The sequence below is a fragment of the Lampris incognitus genome, chromosome 15 (assembly GCF_029633865.1).
Source record: "Lampris incognitus isolate fLamInc1 chromosome 15, fLamInc1.hap2, whole genome shotgun sequence".
NCBI lineage: Eukaryota > Metazoa > Chordata > Actinopteri > Lampriformes > Lampridae > Lampris > Lampris incognitus.
This window is the reverse complement of record NC_079225.1, coordinates 41,173,994-41,196,853: the sequence shown is the minus strand read 5'-3', so window position 1 is coordinate 41,196,853 and position 22,860 is coordinate 41,173,994. Positions and strand designations below refer to the sequence as shown.

The 22,860-nt window shown below is 43.0% G+C and overlaps 2 protein-coding genes across 3 annotated transcripts; one reads left to right on the top strand and one right to left on the bottom strand.

The window, feature by feature from the left end:
- ginm1 (glycoprotein integral membrane 1) lies at positions 1 to 10,889 on the bottom strand. 2 transcript variants are annotated; one of them, XM_056294075.1, is made up of 9 exons: positions 10,767 to 10,889; positions 10,515 to 10,586; positions 8,843 to 8,942; positions 8,244 to 8,398; positions 7,510 to 7,669; positions 5,276 to 5,505; positions 3,370 to 3,533; positions 2,198 to 2,349; positions 1 to 620 (listed from the first exon to the last, which is right to left on the bottom strand). In XM_056294075.1, exons 1-8 carry the CDS (start codon positions 10,848 to 10,850, stop codon positions 2,241 to 2,243), a joined length of 1,074 nt encoding a protein of 357 aa, XP_056150050.1. In that variant the 5' UTR covers positions 10,851 to 10,889; the 3' UTR covers positions 1 to 620; positions 2,198 to 2,240. The 2 variants fall into 2 exon arrangements, with proteins under 2 accessions (XP_056150050.1, XP_056150049.1); XM_056294074.1 differs by having other exon boundaries at positions 1 to 2,349.
- A 427-nt stretch (positions 10,890 to 11,316) lies between these two features.
- ppil4 (peptidylprolyl isomerase (cyclophilin)-like 4) lies at positions 11,317 to 22,658 on the top strand. The gene is made up of 13 exons (XM_056294073.1): positions 11,317 to 11,435; positions 12,529 to 12,596; positions 13,366 to 13,430; positions 13,568 to 13,685; positions 15,160 to 15,302; positions 15,653 to 15,749; positions 16,114 to 16,230; positions 17,875 to 17,999; positions 18,187 to 18,253; positions 18,605 to 18,716; positions 18,878 to 18,974; positions 19,197 to 19,329; positions 21,632 to 22,658. Exons 1-13 carry the CDS (start codon positions 11,366 to 11,368, stop codon positions 21,896 to 21,898), a joined length of 1,479 nt encoding a protein of 492 aa, XP_056150048.1. The 5' UTR covers positions 11,317 to 11,365; the 3' UTR covers positions 21,899 to 22,658.
- Positions 22,659 to 22,860: the final 202 nt, after the last annotated feature.

Genomic DNA, 22,860 nt, shown 5'->3' with positions numbered 1-22,860 from the left:
TTCTTTTAATGGTAATAAAGACATTTAATCAACAGGATCTGAGAATAAAACGGGCAGTTGAGCTGTAAATAAAACAAAGGATACACAATCTTCCCTAAGAACCAGCAAACAAAGAGCTGACGTGGTGTGTGTGACACCACACACACACACACACACACACACACACACACAAAAAAAAAAAACAGCAGACAGAATAAAACTCTTTTTCTATCATTTTGGGGTTTACCCATTTTTCTGTTTTTGTGACACCGAACCTTTCTGGCTCTTGTTTAGTGTAAAGCACTTTGTAGCGTCTCCAAAAAAACAAAAACAAAAAAAAAACAATCCAAGACAGATTCGAGTGCAAAGTTATCTGTCTGGGTCATCATGCAGTCTCCTAGTGAGAAGTGCGCGATAAGAAATTGCATTCATCGGCTACATCACACATGCAGCTTCCTGTACTGCACCGGGTCATGCGTCACACGGTCTGGCGGAACCCCCTCACAGACGGACATGCTCATGCCAAGACGGGGTTTCGTTCCCAGGATGACTAGGCTGGACTGAAGCTGCGCCAGCTCTGAGGAGACGGAGCGGGTGACGAGGACATCAGGCTACTACTTCCTCCTCTACTTGCACCCGAGCTTGTGTGGAAAAACGATATTAAAGCAAAAAGTAACATTTAGCAACATTTAAATTAGCAATGTATCAACTTTCTGGGTGTACAAGCCTTCGACCAACACTCCCAATTAACTGACTGAAACCACAGCGATCCAGGAATTTTAGCCGATTCCACTGCTGTGGTGATGCCAAACATGTTATTTTAAAGCTTTGAGGAGAACGACTGATGTAGCCGGGGTCAAAAAACGAACAACCACGTAACAGACAAGTAAAAACACAATTTAAACTTAGAAAAGAAAAAAAAAGGCAGGCGATTATTAATCCGTGCAACGTTGCAAAGCGTGTAGGAGATGGATGGTTTCGACTGCGGCCCTGTTCTGTCACCACATTTATCGTATACATTCTATCATCTATCTACAAATTTATGTGTCGACAAAGAGCCAAAAAAAATGTGCCTAATTCACATGTACAAGAAACTTCAGGACATCCTTGGTTGAGAAACAGTAGAGATTTGACACCTTATGTGGTCACTCCTCTGCATAGTGAGCTCTATTGCATCCACCTGACACTCGAATGGAGTCTGTACGAGCGACCCCGTCAGCCTCGGTCCAGTAGTCGGACAGAAATATAACACAAACATAAGTCACGCTCAAATTTACACATTCAATTTACAGTCTCATCTTTGGGACAAACTGTTCATAGGTTGACATTTTAGTGCAGGCTCACTTCAGAGTCAGCAATAGTTTACCTTCCAGTAAAATTATACAGTGCATATCAACAAACACAGCATACTTATTTGCATTTTCTAATCATCAGAACATCCATCCATCCATCCATTATCTGAACCGCTCATCCTGCTCTCAGGGTCGCGGGGATGCTGGGGTCCATTCCAGCAGTCATTGGGCGGCAGGCGGGGAGACACCCTGGACAGGCTGCCAGACCATCACAGGGCCGACACACATACATTCACACCTAGGGACAATTTAGTACGGCTGATTCACCTGACCTACATGTCTTTGGCCTGTGGGAGGAAACCCATGCAGACACGGGGAGAACATGCAAACTCCACACAGAGGACAACCCGGGACGACCCACTAAGGTTGGACTACCCCGGGGCTCGAACCCAGGACCTTCTTACTGTGAGGCGACCGCGCTAACCACTGCGCCACCGTGCCGCATCATTAGAACATATGATGGTAAAATGGGAAAAGGAAAAAAAAAGTAAATTAAGCCAAATATGCCATAAAGGAATAAAGTCGCCCTTTCGAAACAGACCAAGGATCATCGACTGAGGCACTGTGAGATATGAAAATCAAAATATGAACAGGATCAGTGTGCAGCAGGACTCAGTCAGTTCTTTTTTCAACAGTTTCAAATCAAATTTCAAATCCAAACAGCTTAAAGCCTCTAAATTCAAACTGTGTCCTCAAGTAGTTGTGAAACTCAAATGATAAGAGGTGAAGGTTAGAAAATGTGCAATTCACATGGGATGATCTATCCAAATGAAAACCCAGGCCGGACCACTGAAAAGTGAAATGTACACACGGAGCCACAGTTAAGGAGCAAATATGACCGAAAAGAAAATTTGATGTGTGGATACCGAATCAAAATCCAGTCAAATCATCCAGTTCATCAGTCTTCATTCAAGGCTTTTTGTCTTCTTCTTCTGATGCCTCGACTTCTATGCCCTCCAGCAGGGTGTGCTTCTCATCTTCTGGCATCAAGGTGACAGGGTTCAGGTAAAAAGGTCCCCTGAAAAAAATAAAAAATAAAAAAGAGGGACAATGTGTTTTATTTCAGCTTTCCCAAAGCATAATCTTATAATTGAATATCAGCAAGAGTTGCTGAATGGGCCTCCTGCAGCCACTCAACTCCCCAGAATTCTGCATTCTAACACACATTAGCAAAGCAGGCTGTAATTTTGTTGTTGTTTGAGAAGACGTGTCTTCGATTTATATTGTTGTTCACATTTCTGAACAATAGAGGGTATTCAAGCTGAAATTACCTAGCGCTCACCCTAAAAGCACCATGAGCAACAAAAGCAGCTGGCAGTCATTAGTTTTCTATGAGCTAGTAATGAGGAGAGGCCGCTGCCATGGCAGCAGCAAGCAATGGGATGTCAGCATCCAGTTCAACAATTTCAAGCTGCAAAGAGCTTAATTTTCTGTAATTAGATTAATCCCAGAAAATTATATTTGATGCCTTTTGTCTTTTCTTTAAATGTATTTCTGATTTTTTTCCCTTTTTTCTCCCAATTTAGTGGCCAATCGATCCCTATTTTAATTCAAACACCCACCCTCGTACTGCATGCGTTCGCCAACTGCATCTCTCCGGCCGGCAGTCTCGAAGGAGACGCCTCCCCACTTTCGTGACAAGGCGACTCCAGGCCGAACCACTGTTTTTTCCTACACACACAGAGACGCATTCACGTGACGAACACAAGCCGATTCCGCCCCCCTCCTGAAGACAGCGTTGCCAATGATTGCTGCTTCATCGAGTCCGGCCATAGTCGGATCTGACGAGACCGGGGCGCGAACCCCAGTACCCAGTGGGCAACTGAATCGACACAAAGCCGATGCTTAGACCGCTACACCACCGCGGACCGCCTTTTGTCTTTTCAATAGTGGCTCAACTCCTGAGTCATTACTGAGCTTTGACATCTTCAGGCATTATCACTAAAATTTCTGCCAACGTCATAACTGGCAACGGTGACCCATTGGCTTTACATGAAAATTCCCTTTCCTCCCAGGCTTCCTCTTGAAATGGACTCACTTGTGTTCGCATGTTGGAAAGAACATGTCCAGGATCTTGACGATGACCGCGGAGCCCACGACCCCGATCATCACCACCCACATGACCAGGAAGAAGAGAGGCAGTGACTCTGAACAGAAGCGCCTCAGCCGCTCCCTCATCTTCTCCACCCACCGACACATGGCCTGAAGAGAGGACAATTCACATACAGGGAGTTTGACTTAATGGGACACTCACATTTGAATAAACACACACACACAAAGGGACATAAGGAAACATTCTTAAAATAGGAAGCCTAGAGAAACAGTATCTGCACATCTTGGACTTTTAAGGGGGCAAGGAAGTGATGTAGAAAATGAGTATCTTTTTACATGAAGCAAATTTTAAAAATAAGCAAAAGAAAATTTTCAGACAGCTAAATGAGGACAGTCCATCGTTACCCCTCGTTTTAAATGTCCAACCATCACTCGTCAAGCTTAGTTTTTTTGGGGGGATATCTAAAGAATAGGGATGCCCCCCAAAACCCGGTTCTAAACGGGAACCGGTTCTAAATTAGTAAAAACCGGAGCATTCTTAAGATCTGACGTTTTCGGTTCTGCTATCGGTAGTCGGTAGGTACTCGAGAAATCATGGAGTGAGATTTATATTGTGGCAATTGTGTTTTTCGAGGAATTTAAACGTCGCGAACATAATCTTGTTTGCCGTTTTCTCCATCTCTCTGTCTCTCTCTCTTACTGCGCGAGGGGCGGGGCTGTGCTGTGCTCCACACACTCGCTGACACACACGCAGACAGCTCTGCTCAAGCGCTCATCATGGCGGAGAGAACTAAACGTTCAAAAGTTTGGGTATATTTTTCAAAAGTCGATGGCAACAACGCTCGTTGCCACAAATGCAACAAACCATTTGCCAGTAAGGGTGGCAATACAAGCAATCTGTCGAAACATCTTTTGTCGAAACATGGTATTAATCTGCAGAAATGCGGCGTTTTCCACTGCTTTGCTCGTAGTGTTCCATCCACGTCCACTGCAGGTAAGCCGTATGAGCCATAGATATAGAGTTAGCTAGGCTAATAACGAATTATTACGAATAGGCCAGTAAATAAAATATAATTGCTTAGCTAATTGTTTAGCTACAAATATATAAGCCATAGATACGGAGTTAGCTAGGCTAATAACGAATTATTACGAATAGGCCAGTAAATAAAATATAATTGCTTAGCTAATTGTTTAGCTACAAATATATAAGCCATAGATACGGAGTTAGCTAGGCTAATAGCCGGGGACACTATAAGTCAGGAGAGATCACGACTCCTGCCGGAGAAGGCAGATATGTTGATTTTTCTGCAGAAGAACTGTTAGGATAATGTTCTAGGTTCTTGTTTGTTTGAACTTCCGTTAGCCTTTTGCTGTAAAAATTTATTTTTAATATATATATATTTTTTTCTTTATCTTTATCTACTTTTATTTTTTATCTTATTTGTTGTTGTTGAATGTTGATTATAAAGTCTATAATTCAGACGCATTTAAAACATTGCTGCTGCTGTTGCTGCTGAATAAATAATATTTGTTTACATTTATATAAAGTTATATAATAGAATAATAAAGCAATGTCGATTCTGTTCTTAATTAAGTGTCTTTTTTTCTTGCATAATAATCAAAAAGAACCGATAAGAGTATCGATAAAGTACCGAACCGATAAGCAGTACCGATAAGAGTAGTAGTATCGATAAAATCCTAACGATACCCATCCCTACTAAAGAAAGAATTAACATTAAGCTGTAGTGCAAAAGCTGTTGGACCCTTCATTTGTATGTTTCCTATGCATGATGTCCTGTTTTCTTTGTGTGAGTTATCAAAATGATTTCCAACAGTCATATTTGCACCCAAAGTGCTTCATGTTTGTTAGGTAACAACTCAGAAATTCTTACAGAGTAAGAGGACAGAGATTCCTTGGGTGCAGTCCCCGTTTGGATTTGATGTCCTTGGCCCAGTGCCTTGACTTCATTATCCTCCTCATCTCTGCCATCATACAGCAGGTTGGGGTCCATGCGCAGGGGAGTCTCTGGGAGCTTGCCCGGGGCTGCAACCTCTTCCTGAGTAGTTTCAGCATGTTTCAGAGGGTACTGGCTGGTGGTCTGGGAGATCACGTGGTCCTCAGCTGGTTAAACAAGCGAAGAAGAAATTAGCTAATTAGCCAAGCTAGTTTTGAGTAACTGTATCTGACTAGTTCACATTTTTAGCATTCAACATTGCTCATATCCAAAGTAGCTTCAAATGAATTTCAGAATCAGAATCCTTTATATTTATCCCTGAGGGGAAATTGAGTTCTATAACAGACACTCACGCGCTAATAACTAAAAACTAACAAGATACAAGATAAGAAAATAGAAACAGAAACAAACAAAAATAAAAGATAAATAAGAAATAGAAATAAGAACAAAATATATCAGCAAGCATGGTGCACATAACACCCTATCTATACTGCACTACCGCAGCACACAACAAGCAGCACAAACAAAACTCGACAGGGCCAATCCAATGATCATTAACTCAGTGTCTGACAGTTTGAGTCTGAGGGAGGAGTTGTAAAGTTTGATGGCCACAGGCAGGAATGACCTCCTGTGGTGCTCTGTGGTGCTTTTCGGCAGAACGAGTCTATTACTAAAAGTACTCCTGTGCCCAACCAGCATGTCATGGAGTGGATGGGAGACATTGTCCATGATGGCACGTAATTTCAACAGCGTCCTCCTCTCAGAAACCACAGCTAGACAATCCAGTTCCACCCCCACAACGTCACCGGCCTTGCGGATCAGTTTATTGAGCCTGTTTGCATCCGCTACCCTCAACCTGCTGCCCCAACACACAACAGCAAACAGGGGAGCACTGGTCACCACAGACTCACACCACATCCTCAGCATTGTCTGGCAGATGTTAAAGGACCTCAGCCTCCTCAAAAAGTAGAGACGGCTCTGTCCCTTCTTGTAGAGGGCATCAGTGTTCTTAGCCCAGTCCAGTTTATTGTCTATATACACCTCCAGGTACTTATAGTATTCCACAGTGTCCACACTGACCCCCTGGATGGAGACAGGGGTCACTGCTGTCATGTCCCTCCTCAGGTCAACAACCAGCTCCTTTGTGTTAGTCACGTTGAGCTGCAGATTGTTCTGCTCACACCACGTGACAAAGTTTCCCACCACAGCCCTGTACTCAGCCTCCTCGCCATTACTGATGCATCCGACTATAGCAGAGTCATCAGAGAACTTCTGAAGATGGCAAGACTCTGTGTGGTAGTTGAAAGTGTAGAGGGTGAAAAGGAAGGGAGACAGGACTGTCCCCTGCGGAGCCCCAGTGTTGCTGACCACTCTGTCTGACACACAGTTTTGCAAGCGCACATACTGTGGTCTACCAGTAAGGCAGTCAACAATCCAGGACACAAGGGGGTCATCTACCTGCATTGCTGTCAGCTTCTCACCCAGTAGAGCTGGTCGGATGGTGTTGAAGGCACTGGAAAAGTCAAAGAACATGACTCTCACAGAGCTTGCTGGCTTATCCAGGTGGACATTGGCACGGTTAAGCAGGAAAATGATGGCATCCTTAACTCCCAGTCGGGGTTGGTAGGCAAACTGGAGGGGGTCTAAGTGTGGCTTGACCGTGGGCCGAAGTTGCTCCAGGATGAGTCTTTCCAGAGTCTTCATGATGTGTGAAGTCAATGCTACCGGTCTGTAGTCCTTGGAGTCCCTGGGATGCAATGTTTTAGGCACAGGAACGAGGCAGGATGTTTTCCACAGCACAGGGACCTTTTGATTTAACCTATAAGCCTCTATTTCATCTATGTCACATTGGAATTAACAGGTAATAATACTATGAAGACAGTGATAGCCATCTTTGTTCTGGCTTCTGGTGTGCATGGCTTTACAACAGGGAGACAAAACACCTGCACAGCCCATTATTACGTGTGTGATGCTCTGCCTTTTAAAAATTAGCTGAGTTTAAAAGTCATCACATGTTGCACCTAATTTTGATATGACAAACGATAAAGTTTAAGTGTATTTGTCACTAAAACTGCCAACATAAACAAAAATGAGTATATAATGCCTACTCAAAGAGAAAGCCCAAGAACATTATGAAGATCGGTGCTGAGAAAAGGGACATGTTTTTACACCTTTTTTTGGACTGGGTGGACCTGTAATGACCACATCATTCTCCCGAGGAATTCTGAAGATCTCACTGTGGCCAATGGGGTAGATGTTGGTGTACTGAGCCAGCTTCTGGAAATTCGGGCTCATTAGTATCTTCACTTCACACATATCGGGCTGTTGGACCTGAAGGACACAACAGGAGTACCAGTGTTGTATTAGAAGAGTTACAACTTCAGTTTCCAACCACTGCAAATCCAAAGTACATTTCATGCAGGTGGTTATTTGATCTGAGGAATGATCAGCAATAATGTAAAAAAAGAAAGAACATAATTCCACCAAAAAGATAAAATTAGAAGTCTCCACTAGGGAATAAACGTCTTGCATGTACAGGAAGACCAGACCATGAAACCTGCCAAAGTTTAAAGCAATTTGTTAAAGCAATTTGTTTTTCCATCATTTGAATTCACCAAGAATAACAAAAAAGGCTAAGAAAAAGGCTTCATAAATAAATAAAGAATGACATGAAGCTGTGAGCTTTATGGAGGAAATTGTGAGAGAAAGAGCACATCATTTGTTTGAGCAATCATCACTTGGGGAAGAGGGGCAGTAAAGTAGCTAAGCTGTGTGGCACTGTGGAGAAATAAAAAATGATTTCTACTGAAAAAAGTAGCAGATTATTCAGAAGATAAAAGGATATTTGATAAAAGAAAAAAAAGACAAGGCCATAAAACAGTAAAATTCTACCATCCATGTTCACCTCTTTGCCTTCCATCTCTATGACCTCGCTAAACACCTGCACAGCCACCACTTCCTCTGTGTCGCTATACAGCCGGTTCTGGCTCACCATCACCCGGGTAACCGTGGACACCAGGTCCCCAGATGCAAACTCGCTGCTTCCATTGGTGGTAAGCACTGCAACAGAGGCAAGCAAATTTAAGTTTGATGAGGTGAAACAAACATATGAAACCTGGCCATTGAGGTGTCACAGTTTATGCATTTAGTGGGAGTTAAAATGGGCTGCAGGCGCAACAGTGCCTTCGCAAAAACATCCCTTGCAAATATTTCTCCATGTCAGTCTGGAATAGACATAATCTAATAGAGCAGAAAAGAAGGGGTCAGATCAAAGAGTTAAGCTCAACACAAATGACCGAGTAATGCTCCCTGTGGTTAGTTTACTTTCCCTGCCGAGACAAATAAATCATTTGACATTGGCTGCTACATAAATGAAAGTTGATGTTGGCTATTATGTAAAACGAAATTGAAGTTATTACCAGTGAAAAAGTTAAAGTTGCATTTCAGAGTCAACATACATTCTTATAAGAAAATGAAATGTTAGAGGAACACATCTTAACTCACAGAGCAATGCCTGGCAGTTTAACCTCGTCACCCCTGATGGCTCCACAGGGATGTCATTAACGCGCACCTGCTCCTCATCCACCGATATATTCAGATTGATCTGAAGGGTAAAGCAAATCACACACTTTACATACTACCCATTTCATTTCTAATACGGACACTTTGTCCACTGACATGTTCAGATTGATTTAAAAAGTAAACAGAAAAACGTGCAACTGTTATGTCTGCACACATCAACAGTGCTGCATTTGATTTGGTGCTGTTCCATTGTGCTGGGATTGATTGGTGACGCCTGCGGGCTCTGGGTCGTTTGATCGGGTCTGCCTGTGATACCGTGCGAGTCGAAATAAAGAATGCAACGTAGAGGTTGTGTCGAGCGACGGCGCTGTGTCCTGACGTGATTTCTAAATACAATAGTAACATATTATGAGGAACTCGTGTGCAGGAGGGCCCACTTTGGGAGAAGCTTTGTCTCCTTTGCCATCACCCATGCACTCCAGCACACACACCCTCCCTCTAGCCCAGTGTTTCTCAACCGGGGGTCAGCGGACCCCTAGTGGTCCGTGGTGTAATTGCAAGGGGTCCGTGAAAATAAAATATCTTTAAAAAAAAGATCCTATGACATTTATAGAAATAGGATTATTTTACTCAAATGTGACTGAGACCTTTATCTACCTAAACTATAAAGGGTGACAGGACTTTTTCTCTAATTACATCTGTTTCACAATTGTAATTTATTGTATTTTAATAACAGATCTCTCTCCCGTTTGCATTGTTAAAAGTTACCGCATAAAAATTCTGTTGTTACATATATCTGAAAGTTACTGAATACATATTCTGTTTTGTTACATATATCTGAAAGTTACTGAATACATATTCTGTTTTGTTACATATATCTGAAAGTTACTGAATACATATTCTGTTTTGTTACATATATCTGAAAGTTACTGCATAAGAATTCTGTTTTGTTAACTATATCTAAGTTACAACTGAAAGCTCTTATTTTTGCCCCAAAGAGTGAATAAATGCTATAATGCAATTTAAAATGCAGTTTCTACTGTTTCTATCAAATTGCAACCCCCCTCCCCCAAGATCAGGTGGAGGGGTCCTCAGGGTAGATCAAAAATACGCAGGGGGTCCAGGACCCCAAAAAGGTTGAGAACCACTGCTCTAGCCAACACAGCCTTACGTCTTCATGTCACTGCATCATTGTTATATGTCAACTGAGTCATATCTGATTTACTGTGTTACGCCTCCGTTAGTTCACATCCAATGCTGTAGTTTGCACAGCGCAATATCCGACTTACTGGGCAAAGCGTCTGTCAATTAGCTGCTCGGTTTGTTATTTGTGTCGCTTAAACCAGTGTTTCTCAAACCAGTCCTCAAGGACCCCCTATCCTGCAGATTTTCATTGTAACCCTGCATAGGTGGCCCTGCTTGTACTTACTCAACCAGTCATCTCATAGCACTTAATTATGCAAGGTGTGCAAAATCTGACATTCATTGCTGATTGGTTGAATAACTACAAACAGGTACCTACTCAGGGTTGCAAAGAAAATCTGCAGAATAGGGGGTCCCTGAGGACTGGGTTGAGAAACACTGGCTTAAACCAACTGTGACAAGATAGTCTCCTCTGATGACAACAGACCAGATGCGCTGCCTGGAAAATTACCTGTAGATCGTTGGACTCTTGGAGTTGACTGTCACCAAAAGTCCCCGCTGTCACATTAATCAGAATGTTTTCCTGTAAAAAGAAGAGAGAGAAAATCACCTTTTTCTTCATCTTTACCTCCGAGCTACTGACGTTACGAATCCGTTAGCTAACGTTGGGCTAGCCGACGACGCTAAGCTAGCAAACAAAAAAATCACCATCAATTAATTCCCCCCTTTTGCTTGTTCTCGTGTAGTTCATTCGCGTCCCTACCGTGTTCGGCTGCTGGGGTAACGAGTCGGCGCAGGCGACCGAAACGAGAAACAGAGAGACGGCGTAAATCACAACCCCTGACATCTTTTCTTCTTACGAGCTAGCCTGCGAGACGGCAGCTAGCTAGCTATATATATATAAAAAAAACGATCAGCGCTGCGTCCTTACTGCGCATGCGTACCACCCCAGTCATCGGACTGGGTCTGGGTTATAGAAACGGGATCACCGGGCGCGCGATGTACCGTCAAGTTCTTAGACGTCAGTAGGCAGCGGCGATGGGACATTTCGGACGCCAACCGCCAATAAAAACTAAAGAAGAAGAAGATAGATAGACGAAGGTAGAAGAAGAAAAAGAAGGCGAGGAACAACAACAGCAGGGGCGGCAACAACAACAACAACAATCACCCCAATTCAGTGGCTGCACCGGCCGGACGAGGGGCGCGCCTGGCCGGTGTAGGTTGGTGAGCCGGAAAGCTCATGGCCGGTGTAGGTTGGTGAACCGGAAAGCTCATGGCCGGTGTAGGTTGGTGAACCGGAAAGCTCCTGGCCGGTGTAGGTTGGTGAACCGGGAACCACCTCTCGCCCACGGAAACACAAGCATGGCGGTGCTGCTTGAAACTACGCTGGGCGACATAGTCATTGATTTGTTTACAGACGAACGACCTAAATGTAAGGAACCGTAGCCTTGTCTACACCACCTCAGTTGCCGTCGTCGTCATTAACTGTCATATGGACCGCCAGCTAGTTAATGATTTAGTATAAATTAACGTTGCACTCGCTTTTGGGGGGGGGGAAGTCAGCTAGCTGTTAGCCGTTAGCTTTGTATGTTTTCTGTGATGGTGTGAATCAAGTTGGCCGGTTGCCCAACAGTAAACTATGAATGCCTTGCTTTAAGTCTGTATGGAGGGGCACTTGTCTTTGAATAGCCTCAGTGCGTTTAGTCAATCAGTCTGTCAAACGTTTACGTCGCAGATTTGGTATGTTAGCATGCGGTGCGCTGTACATGAAGCAAAGGAGCGCGGATGATTGAAGGCAGCTAACGATCAAGGAAGAAAACGTACAGACAAAACGAAAACGAATGGCCCGAGCAGATTTCTCTCATCTGGGCTTCCGCGAGCCTGCTAGCCGCCTCTGGGACTCGAGCTCAGTCCTCCCCAGTTCTGGGGCTCTGTAGAGGCCGGTTAATGATACCCAGATGTTCTACAGCAGTGTTTCTCAACCCAGTCCTCAAGGACCCCCTGTCCTGCATATTTTCTTTGCAACCCTGAATAGGTACCTGTTTGTAGTTATTCAACCAATCAGCAATGAATGTCAGAGTTTGCACACCTTGCATAATTAAGTGCTATGAGGTCATTGGTTGAGTAAGTACAAGCAGGGCTACCTACGCAGGGTTACATTGAAAATCTGCAGGATAGGGGGTCCTTGAGGACTGGTTTGAGAAACACTTGTACAGGACGTCTTAAAAAGTCTTCTGTCTCTACAGCTGCCAAGTTATTGAATGAACTGCGAAATATTTTTCGTAATTTACCGGTTTTCAGACTAGGCAGTTATTAATGTCTGTGGAATGACGTTTTGTGGTCCATGTTTTGGTGTGTTGTTTATTTTCATGTTTCATGTGGTTGAACCTATTTCACCCCTTGAGGGATGAGTATGGTTTATTTCCTTATGACTGCAATTAGCAAATTTGATCAAACACATTAGCTCACACAATGGTCAAACAAACGATAAACTCGCTTTCTTGTGTGCCGTGTTTGTTTTGCAGCATCTCTGAACTTTCTGAAGTTGTGCAAGATCAAATACTACAACTACTGTCTCGTCCACAGTGTTCAGGTAAAATCCATGGTTGCAACTTTTCGTAGTTTCATCAAGGCTGAGAATGAATTGATTACTTTACCTAGCTTAGCTTGATGGGAGGGATCAAATCAAATATTGAAAAGGTAAAATATGGGTACTCTTGACCCCTTCTCAGTTACACACACCCTTTAGTCTTCCACCAGTTTTCAGTATTTTTGTCAGCGGACGTGGTAATGATTAAGCAATAACATTGGAAATTATGCAAGGGAAATTTGTCCCGTCTTCAAGAAATGTTGACATAGAATGAATTAAATCAAGGGTCCATGTTTAAGGCAATTTGATATTTATTTACAAACAAGGGCGCTGTGAATACCAAAGAAATGCATTTAACTTGTGCAATTCAAAGAATTAGTCAAAATCACGAGTTTGATTTTGACTGGTGCTCATGGTCCTACCTTATTTGAACACCCAAATGAAATGTAAGGCATGAATGTAGTAGTATTTGTTCGCAGAATGCTGTGGTCCTTTAGCTATCTTATACTGGATATTCATCTTAGCATAGAAAAAAAGTGAAAGTCACATCTAGTTCTGTTAGTCAGACAGAAGAGTGTTTTCATGACAACTGGAAACGGCAGTTTTCCAGGCAGGGTGAGGATAGTGTTGTCACAAGGGTGTCAGCATTATAGAACTACAACACATTAACTAACTACTTTTTAGTATCCTTGTACTGAATGAGGAAAAGTGTTATTTCCATAGAGTTGTTGTTGCTTGGAAATAAACCACTGTGATAATTATTTTCCTCCAGAGGGACTTCATTGTGCAGACTGGAGATCCTACAGGGACAGGGCGTGGTGGAGAGTCCATCTACAGGTTAGCCATTTTTGTTATCAAAGTCGTAACTATTGTCACTTTTAATTATTTTTGCTGTTGTAACTTGGGGTTTTATATTCATATTTTGTGATTATATTTTAAGATGGTGGACTTCTTTCTCTTCTGTGTCATTACAGCAAACTGTATGGTGACCAAGCCTGCTTTTTTGATGCAGAAAAAGTTCCGCGCATCAAGCACAAAAAGAAGGGGTTGGTGTCCATGGTAAATAATGGGAATGACCAGCATGGCTCTCAGGTGATTCAAATGAACCTTCTCATCTGTGTTTACCACGTAATTACAAAAAGGTGCAAGACCAGTTACCTACAGTTTTCCTCAACACACTGTATCAATGCACAAAGTGAAAAAAATCAGCATCGCTTATTTGTGTCACAGGATTGACACTTGATCGACCATTTTGGAAACCAGCAATCAGATAATGTGAAAATAAAATCGGAGCAGCTAAGTTAATCTTTTTACATAATTTTTTTCCTTTTCAAGTCAAGTTTTACTGAAGTAAATTTGCACAAACAAAGAATTTGACTTGGGATTGCTAACACACAAAACAAAAGGTATATAACACAACATTTTAAAGTAGGAAGACTAAGTGTCTATATGGAAAAGAGCATCAAATTTTTTTAGTGTATCTGCATGCCTAGGAATAGCAAATGAACGTGCTAATAAAGAGATTTAAGCAGTAATATCTGCAGAGTCTTGATGCATGCTCAATAATCCAGATAAGGAAATCTCAGATCCCAGTGTCCAGATGAGCTGATTCAGCTTTCTGGGATATCTGCAGAGAGCAAAATCACAGAACTTAAGAGAAAATCTACATGACAGAAATTCTGTAAGCTAGTGGGTCTTAACTGGATGGGATTCGCACATTGAATATTGCATCGTTAATCAATTTACCCTGGTGAGTGAGAATGTTCACACAAATTTATGCAGAACTTGTTATTGAAGCAACACACTTTGGCAGCCATAGATGGCGCCATTGTGTTTAATTTTTTCATTATGAGATACAGCCGGGTGACAAATAGAAAAAACCCTGAATGCTTGAACACTACAGCGAGGGAGTCCGAGGGCTCTGTTATGCTGTGTGTGTGTGTGTTGGGGGGGGGGTCCACTTGTCCTCTTAGAGGGAAGGGTCACTGCAAATCAATCAATACAAAGTTATTCTGAGTGATCACCTTTATCCTATGATAAAACATTTCTATCCTGATGGGAGTGGTCTCTTTCAGAATGACACTGCCCCCATCCACAGGTCACAAGGGGGTCACTGAATGGTTTGAGTATGAAAATGATGTAAATCATATACTATGGCCTTCGCAGTCACCAGATCTCAACCCAGTTAAACACCTATGGGAGATTTTAGACCAATGTGTTGGACAGCTCTCTCCACCACCACCATCAAAACACCAAATGAGGGAATATCTTTTGGAAGAATGGTGTTCCATCCCTCCAGTAGTGTTCAGAGACTTGTAGAATCTATGACAAGGAAAACTGAAGCTGTTTGGCGGCTCGTGGTGGCCCAATACCTTACTAAGACACTTTATTTTGGTTTTTCCTTTAAGTTATCTCCTGTTTGTATGTTCCATGTGATATGAGCAGTTAGAATAATTATGTAAAAACTTTGATTCCTCTATAAACTGGCCGCTTCCTGGGTTTTACTTTAATTTGTCACCCGTCTGTATATTGGATATGCTCAAATCTTCCCTTTGCTTGTCTGCAGTTCCTTATCACCACTGGAGAGAACCTGGACTACCTGGATGGGGTACATACTGTGTTTGGCGAAGTGGCGGAAGGAATGGATATCTTGGCCAAGATCAACGAGACCTTTGTTGACAAAGACTTTGTCCCTTTTCAGGATATCAGGTGGACTATAATTAACTACACAAATTAGCCTGTGCACCCCCAGGCTTCTGAAAAGTTTCAAGAGCTTTTTGGGGACATTTTAGGTTTTTCAGTTTGACATCCTCTGCTGTTGCCAATGTCCTGTTTGGCTTAATGGGTCTAACATGAGACTTAAACTGAGAGTATTAGAGGTTTCTATTGGTATCAAATTATCCATGCCAGAAGTGAATGCAGCTATGGTATTGTGAGGCCCTTTGGATAAAATTGTCCACTAAATGGCATTTGTAGGACTTGCTGTTGTTATCAGTGTGCATAAAAAAACCTCCCACAGTTAAGTGTGGCAGTATGATAGGAATTTGATGTTGATGCAGGATAAACCACACTGTGATCCTTGATGACCCATTTGATGACCCACCAAACCTGGAGGTGCCAGATCGTTCCCCAGAGCCCACCAAAGAGCAGTTAGATGTGAGTCCAAAAAAGTCAAATTTAAGTCAGAAAATAGCAGCAAAATGAAGATATTAAAGGATCTGAATTATCAGAATGGGGAAAATGTGCATCGCTGCCAGGGAATCTTAACAGTCCACTTGATGCAATGTTTTAGTTTCCTAATTGTGGCAATAAGTTGTAATAAGGCTTGGCATATAGATTATCAAACAAAATACAAATCTTGAAGAAAATGAATTTTAATTCATATCAGTTCAACTAAGTTAAGGCATGCATGCCCACAATAACAAAAAATAATTCATGACCTGGTAAAGTATAAATCCTCAAACATAATGCCAGTCATTTTGTCGACTTAACCCTAAGTTTCTTCATCTTGGGTTTGCAGAGCGGCCGAATTGGAGCAGATGAAGCCATAGATGACACAGATGGCAGAGCAGCCGAGGAGCTGGAGGAAATGTTGAAGGAAAAAGAAGCAAAGACGCAGGCCATTCTTCTGGAGATGGTAAGAACGCCTAATGCCAAATTAAGCACACGCAGCTTGTGAATACACATTAAGCTGTGCTCTTGCATTTCAAGAAAGTCAGTCTGTACCATCCAGTGTAGCATGTCTAGAGCCACGCTAGGGGTTAAGTAGTTTGTTTGAGGGTATTTCAACACAGACAGGGGGCACTGTGGATGTCCATGCCATCTTCTGGTTGCCAGGCAACAGATGGAACCAACCCTCTTAATGATGTCTGTGGTGGTGGGGCCAAAATTGAACCTGTCTCAAGTCAATTCTGCTGCCTCGAGACAGGTGTGACCGCATCGCTCCACCACAGCCAGAATTAATACCAATTGATTGAAAAGTCCACCATCCTACCTCTATACCAGAGTTTCTCAAACTTGTTACTCAAAGGTCTGCATCTTTTTATTCAAGGTGAGAAGTCTGGAGTGACTGGTGATAACAAAATTACATTTAATCAACTCAACTTAACTTTTCTTTCCTTTGTACATTTTGACGACATCTTCAGCTCATTAGCTAATTTACCAAGTTGGAAGTACTTGTAGCAGATTTCATGTCCTGGGATGGTGACGGAGTGTTCTGTGAAGACCCGCCCCTTTCTGCCTCTGATTGGCTCTAACCCTAACGAAAACTCGCGTACCAGTAGGCTACTCATTGCTGTCATTTATGGTCGCGCTAGTTTCTCCCCTCTGCTCTGTGTTTCAATGACGGCAGTACTCAGCCCCTCCACACACACACACACACACACGGAGGGGAGCAGAGCGGTGAAAAGACAGTGAACCAAGTGAAGTGAAGATAGTTGACCAAAACTACACTCGTTACGTTACTGTAAGTGCAATAAAAGCTTCACATCACCCCCAAAGCAAATTCTCTAGTGCACCTTACATTGTTGTGTCATCGTGTACTGTATACTGTGTATATAATGTATGAGTTCATGTGTACATAGTCTATGTAGGCGTGTAGTTTTTTTGGGATGGTGTGTCCATTGTCCTTGTGTTAAGGCAGAGAGAGCCAGAGCATAAGAATTTCATGGTATTCTAGATACACATGACAATAAAGTTGAACTTGAACGTTAATGCATGAACTCGGCAGGAACAACACACGAAATAGAAAACGTTACACTTCATAATGTATCGTATTCATAATACGGTATGGGCCGGGTCCAGATTGACATGCTGTTTGGCCCGGATGCTCGGTCCAGAGGAGCCCTGATCTATGCTGTCCTTCCAACCCGCTGTATGGAATTTAATAATAATAATAATAATAACTTTATTTATGTAGCACTTTTCTGAAACAATGTTACAAAATGTTTCACAAAGAAATAAAGCCAGACAAGGCTAAAATAACAGTAAGACCAAATAAGTAAGAGAAAAACAGAAACAGTATAAATACATAAAATAACATTTGTAAAAGCTTTCATAAAAAGAAAAGTTTTAAGACGAGTTTTAAAAGAAGCTAGAGACTTGGTTTGTCTTAGTTCAGCAGGAAGAGAGGTCCGTAGTGTTGGGGCTCGAACAGCAAAAACCCCATCACCCTTTGTAACAAACCCAGACCTGGGAATAACCAGCAGGCCTCCATCTGCTCCATCAATTTGATACAGAGCACATTGTGTTTGTGTGTGTGTGTGTGTGTGTCTTACTACAGGTGGGTGATCTCCCTGATGCAGAGGTGAAGCCCCCGGAGAATGTGCTCTTCGTTTGTAAGCTGAACCCAGTGACCACGGATGAAGACCTGGAAATCATCTTCTCCCGATTCGGACTCATAAAATGGTACTGCCCACTACCACGTCTGACCCGCATAACACGGCAAGACTTTTTAAACAAAAGTTTTTTGCCCCCCTTTTTTTTTTTGGGCATCATTTAAAAATGACATACCAACACATTGCTTTTTCTCCACATGACTGTACCTAATAGTTTTTTTTTTCTTCACCTGAATGAATGTGTTGTTTTTGTGAAGCTGTGAGATCATCAGAGACTGGAAAACAGGAGAGTCTCTGTGTTACGCTTTTATTGAGTTTGAAAAGGTGAGCATCTTCACATTTGCATGATAATCTTGGCTCACATGGCTGGTTACACTCATGCATGAAATAGCCCTCACTTATCAGATTATAGTTGTTATTTTCAGTATATGAACAGTTACTTTCAAAGGGTTTTGGTGGTATTATTACTGCCTATGTGTAAACACAGTAATACTATTGGTGTTGTTTTTGGGTTTTTTATTTTTTTAACCTAAGGATGTGGTACTGCTTAATTGCAATAGAGGGACCTATATCGTCAAGTGAAAATGTAAAACCTTTACAGTGGGCCTTGACATTATTGTGGCTGCTGTTGTTGTTAACCCTTTCACGTATAACTTGGGTTTTCATTTTCCACAGGAAGACGACTGTGAAAAGGCATATTTCAAAATGGACAACGTGCTCATCGATGACCGTCGCATCCATGTAGACTTTAGCCAGTCTGTGGCAAAGATCAAATGGAAAGGGAAAGGTATTGACTGAGGCCAAAATTAGTAGTGGGAATGTTTCGATGATTTGTTTTTTGTTGTTTTAAGGTTATTTAAACCAGGACCTTGTACAGCTTTGGTGTCTATCTGGTCGTGGTTTTTGCAAGAGCGTCTCACTAAACATTGCTCTTGCTGTGTTTTTCAGGTGGGAAGTACACCAAGGATGACTTCAAAGCCTATGAGAAAGATGTGGACAACCGGTCCAAGCTGGCTCTTAAGGAGAAAGTGAAACCTAAACAAGAGTATCCTTGTGCTTTTGGAATCTCCTGGAATTTTACTTTCTGTGTTTGGCTCAATTAGTTAACCACCTCACATCATTACATATCAGAACTGGGCCATTTTGTAGAACCTAAAAAGAGGCTAAGAAATGGATCTTTCTGTAATTCACTGCTTGTTTTTGGCATCAGAACCTTTGGGAATTTCCTCCTTCGACCTTGAAGAGTTTTCCTTAACCTTCCCAAAAGCTCCAAGTACGACCTGTTATTAGACGAGGAAGAAGAAGAGGGAAGCGGTTGGCAATCTGAGAAGAAACGCAAAGAAAAGAGGCACCATCACCATTCAGACGATGAAGACAGCAGGAAGTCCAAAAAATCAAAGGTAGCTTCATGATACAGCACCAAAATCTCCAGGATTTTATCATAGGCAGGCTAGCTGGAGGGCCGGTGCCACACCAGCGCCTCTTTCACAGCAGTTACAAATCCACAAATCGGAATCAAATCTGTTTTATCGCCAAGTGACTTTTCAGATTACCATGAATTTTATTCTGTGCATTGCCTCGTAACCTTTAAATCTTCTTCTTTTACTTTCCGCTGCTCCCATCAGGGGTTGCCACACCGGATCATCCGTTTCCATCTTTTCCTGTCCTCTGCATCTTCCTCTGTCACATCAACTACCAGCATGTCCTCCCTCACCACATCCATAAACCTCCTCTTTGGCCTTTCTCTTTTCCTCTTGCCTGGAGACTCCACCTTCATCATCCTTCTCCCAATAGACCCAGCATCTCTCCTCTGCACATGTCAAAACCATCTCAATCTCACCTCTCTTGCTTTGTCTATAAACCGTCCAACCTGAGCTGTCCCTCTAATATACTCGTTTCTAGTTCTGTCCTTCGTCACTCCGAGGGAAAATCTTAGCATCTTAAGTGCAAGTTATACTTTCCGAGTATGCGAGGGTCCGCGTGACGTAAATTTCGTCATCAAAGGGTGTACGCGTAGGGTCTGCACGGACATTCGCGCACCTCCATTTTTTTGTGTCCGTGTTGGTCTGCATGGGTTGGGGGGGGGGGTTTGAGAGAAAAGGGAGTGGGGTTGAGGGAGAAGGGAGTGGGTTTGAGGGTGAGTGGAGTGGGGTTGAGGGAGTGAGGATGAGGCAAGTGGGGTTGAGGGAGAGAGGAGTGAGGCTGAGGGAGAGGAGTTGGGTTGGGAGAGGAGGCAGTCAGTTGCAGAGGTCACAGCCTGCTACAGAGCATTTCACCCTCCTCTATTTGTTGACGAGGTAAAAGGATCTGACAAGGCCACGGTAGTCGATGTCATCCACTTTTGGGCCGTCAGTCGCCACCCTGCAGCACACATCAAGGCGGCCATCCTTGAGCCGGTTCCTCACTGGTGGTGTCACCTGTTGAAAATTGAATGGAGAATGCAATGATTGTGATATCAACAAATCATATTAACGATCCTTTAACATTTTGGGGTGGGGCATATACTGTATATGGCAGGTTATATGTTATGTTTATTTACCAGCAGGGCAGGGAACAACCGCTCAACATCTGCGGTCTGGACGGGGGCAGTAAGGGCCGCCCAAATACAAACCATTCAGTCTTTTACAACAGTTTACCATAAAACGTTTTTTTCTCCCTCCTCTCAACCGTTTTTCAACAACCCCTTCTCTTTTCTCCGCAACAACAGTACAGACGATACAATAATATGCAAATTCTTAAGAACGGGATGGTTATACATGTATACATATTTTATAGCCTAACGTTACTCATGATATTTATAGATTGAAAACAGGCTGAATTTAATTAATAAGCACCTGTTGAGACGACGAGCGTCTGGTGGGGGGGATTTCAGTCTATTGTGACTCTACGACACAGTCAGTCACCGGCAGTCCGGACTATAATATGTAGCTATACATATACTCAAATCAGTACATAGAAAATAAGCGGAATTTCACTGGAAACTGACCTCTCGGGTGATCCGACTCGCAGGCCGTCTTCAGAAAAGCTCTGCGCTCTTATGTGCCGGCCGCCTTCTTCAGCAAGCGTCGCCGTCACCGAGCTCCCGCGCCGCCGGCACTCCGAGCTCGCTCTTCACAGTCGCGGGAACTCTCCGACATGACACCGAATGGACCCATAGACACGAAGCCAGAATGTTTAAGATGCTGATAACCTGTCTGTTAACTCGATTACTATTGGTCCACACCACGGAAGTTGCACGAAAGAGGGGCTTGATGGGCTGAACTTGAAACAAGCTGTTAAACACTTTCGGAGAGGATTTGAATTGCTATTTTTATTCTCAATTCTTATCGTTTTGGCGCTAGCGAAAACCTTGTGGGGGGGGGGGGGGGCACGCCAAAATTCCTTTATGCAGGAAAAACCTTGCATAATAAGTGTCTTTATAGACATACAAAATTGCGAGAAAATAGAGCGTGGTGGCTGTACTGCTGCATAGTACTCACATTGAGGTTAGTGCCGTAATAATGTATATTCAGGTGTACAGTATGACTTCCTGAATTGCTCATTAAGATAGACCCATGCGTCATGGGACAGTTGGAAATAACGCCTCTGCCCACGTGAAAAGCCACAAAATGTGTGTAGTCAAGCATAGATCCATGAGGGCTGTGTGTTTTTTTTATCACCACCAGTACTGACTATGTCCCCCCGTCCCCGTCCCGTATACAGGACAGCGAGGAGACCAGGAGAGAGAGGAAGACTGCCCGCCCGCGCTCCCCATCCCGCTCTCGCTCCAGAGAGAGAGACAGGGATCGTGAGAGAGACAGAAACAGAGAGCGGGAGCGAGACCGGGACCGAGATGGTCACAGCAGACACGGCAAGTCTCGCACCAAGCATCGGCAGGAGGACCGCAACCGGGGCCACGGTGGCAAGGACAGGAGCCGAAGTCGGAGCCGGTCCCCAAAGAAGTCCAAAGACAAGAGCAGATACAAATAAAGGAGGGACAAAGGAGAGAGACTGTGTGTGTGTGTGTGTGTGTGTGTGTGTGTGTGTGTGTGTGTGTGTGTGTGTGTGTGTGCAGTAAACTACTACAGGTTGTATGCAGGTGTTTTCTTCTGTGTAATGTGTCAAACAGCATTTAAAGTATTCAGTCTCCACCACTTAATCACGAAGATGTACTTTTTTTTTTTTTCCATGTGACTGTAAAGGTCCCGAATGGTGTTTTCACTTTCCCTGCCCGCGCCCCACCTTTCTCCCCCACCCGCTTCACCGAGCAGCCGGGGGCCACCAAATTCACCTCTTCCACATCTGTTTGTCTGACCTTTCCACTGGTGTCTCACGTTGTGTCTAGAGTAAACGTGGGCTTGGAAAAAGAAGTGCTGAAGTCCACACGGCCGAGGGGGATTCACGGCGTCTCCTTCCAGTCTGTAATGTCTGTCTTCCCCTTTCTCACACAGACCGTGAAGTGGCATTTTAGCGCAGCCATTTTGGGGAATGACATCAGGTTGGTTTTGGGGTATGTGGTTAAAAGGAAGGTCAGCTGCTGGTAATTTCTTCTCAACCTTTACGGCAGGGTTTACTTACCCAGTTTCCCCCTCGGGGGCGAATAAAGTATTCTGATTCTGATTTGCAGTTTAATTTAACAGATTGCTCATAGAAATGCTTAAAACCGCCATTGTGATTAAACGGTTAAATCACATCGGCAGCTGATGGGCGCACGACGCACGAAACAAGCTTGTACTGCTATGTATTAAACTTTTTTCCCCTCATATATATATATATATATATATATATATATATATATGCTTAAAAATTACTTGAACTGGATTATATCCAGGGATTCAAGTAATTTTTAAGAATTTTTTTTTAAATTAGAAAATTACTTGAGTCACTGGATTATTTGGCTCCATGTTTGTTGAGCACTTTTCCTACTGTTGAAGGTTTCTTTCTTTTTTTAT

Bases quoted from the DNA above. Each gene is read 5' to 3' on its own strand.
- ppil4 (XM_056294073.1), top strand. From the start codon at position 11,366: ATGGCGGTGCTGCTTGAAACTACGCTGGGCGACATAGTCATTGATTTG. The intron at 18,975-19,196 runs GTATCCTTGTGC...CCTTCCCAAAAG, and splicing joins AAAGTGAAACCTAAACAAGA to CTCCAAGTACGACCTGTTAT. The intron at 19,330-21,631 runs GTAGCTTCATGA...TCCCGTATACAG, and splicing joins GGAAGTCCAAAAAATCAAAG to GACAGCGAGGAGACCAGGAG.
- ginm1 (XM_056294074.1), bottom strand. From the start codon at position 10,850: ATGTCAGGGGTTGTGATTTACGCCGTCTCTCTGTTTCTCGTTTCGGTC. The intron at 10,587-10,766 runs GTAGGGACGCGA...TTCTTTTTACAG, and splicing joins TACCCCAGCAGCCGAACACG to GAAAACATTCTGATTAATGT. The intron at 8,399-8,842 runs GTGAGTTAAGAT...CCTCTGTTGCAG, and splicing joins AAACTGCCAGGCATTGCTCT to TGCTTACCACCAATGGAAGC.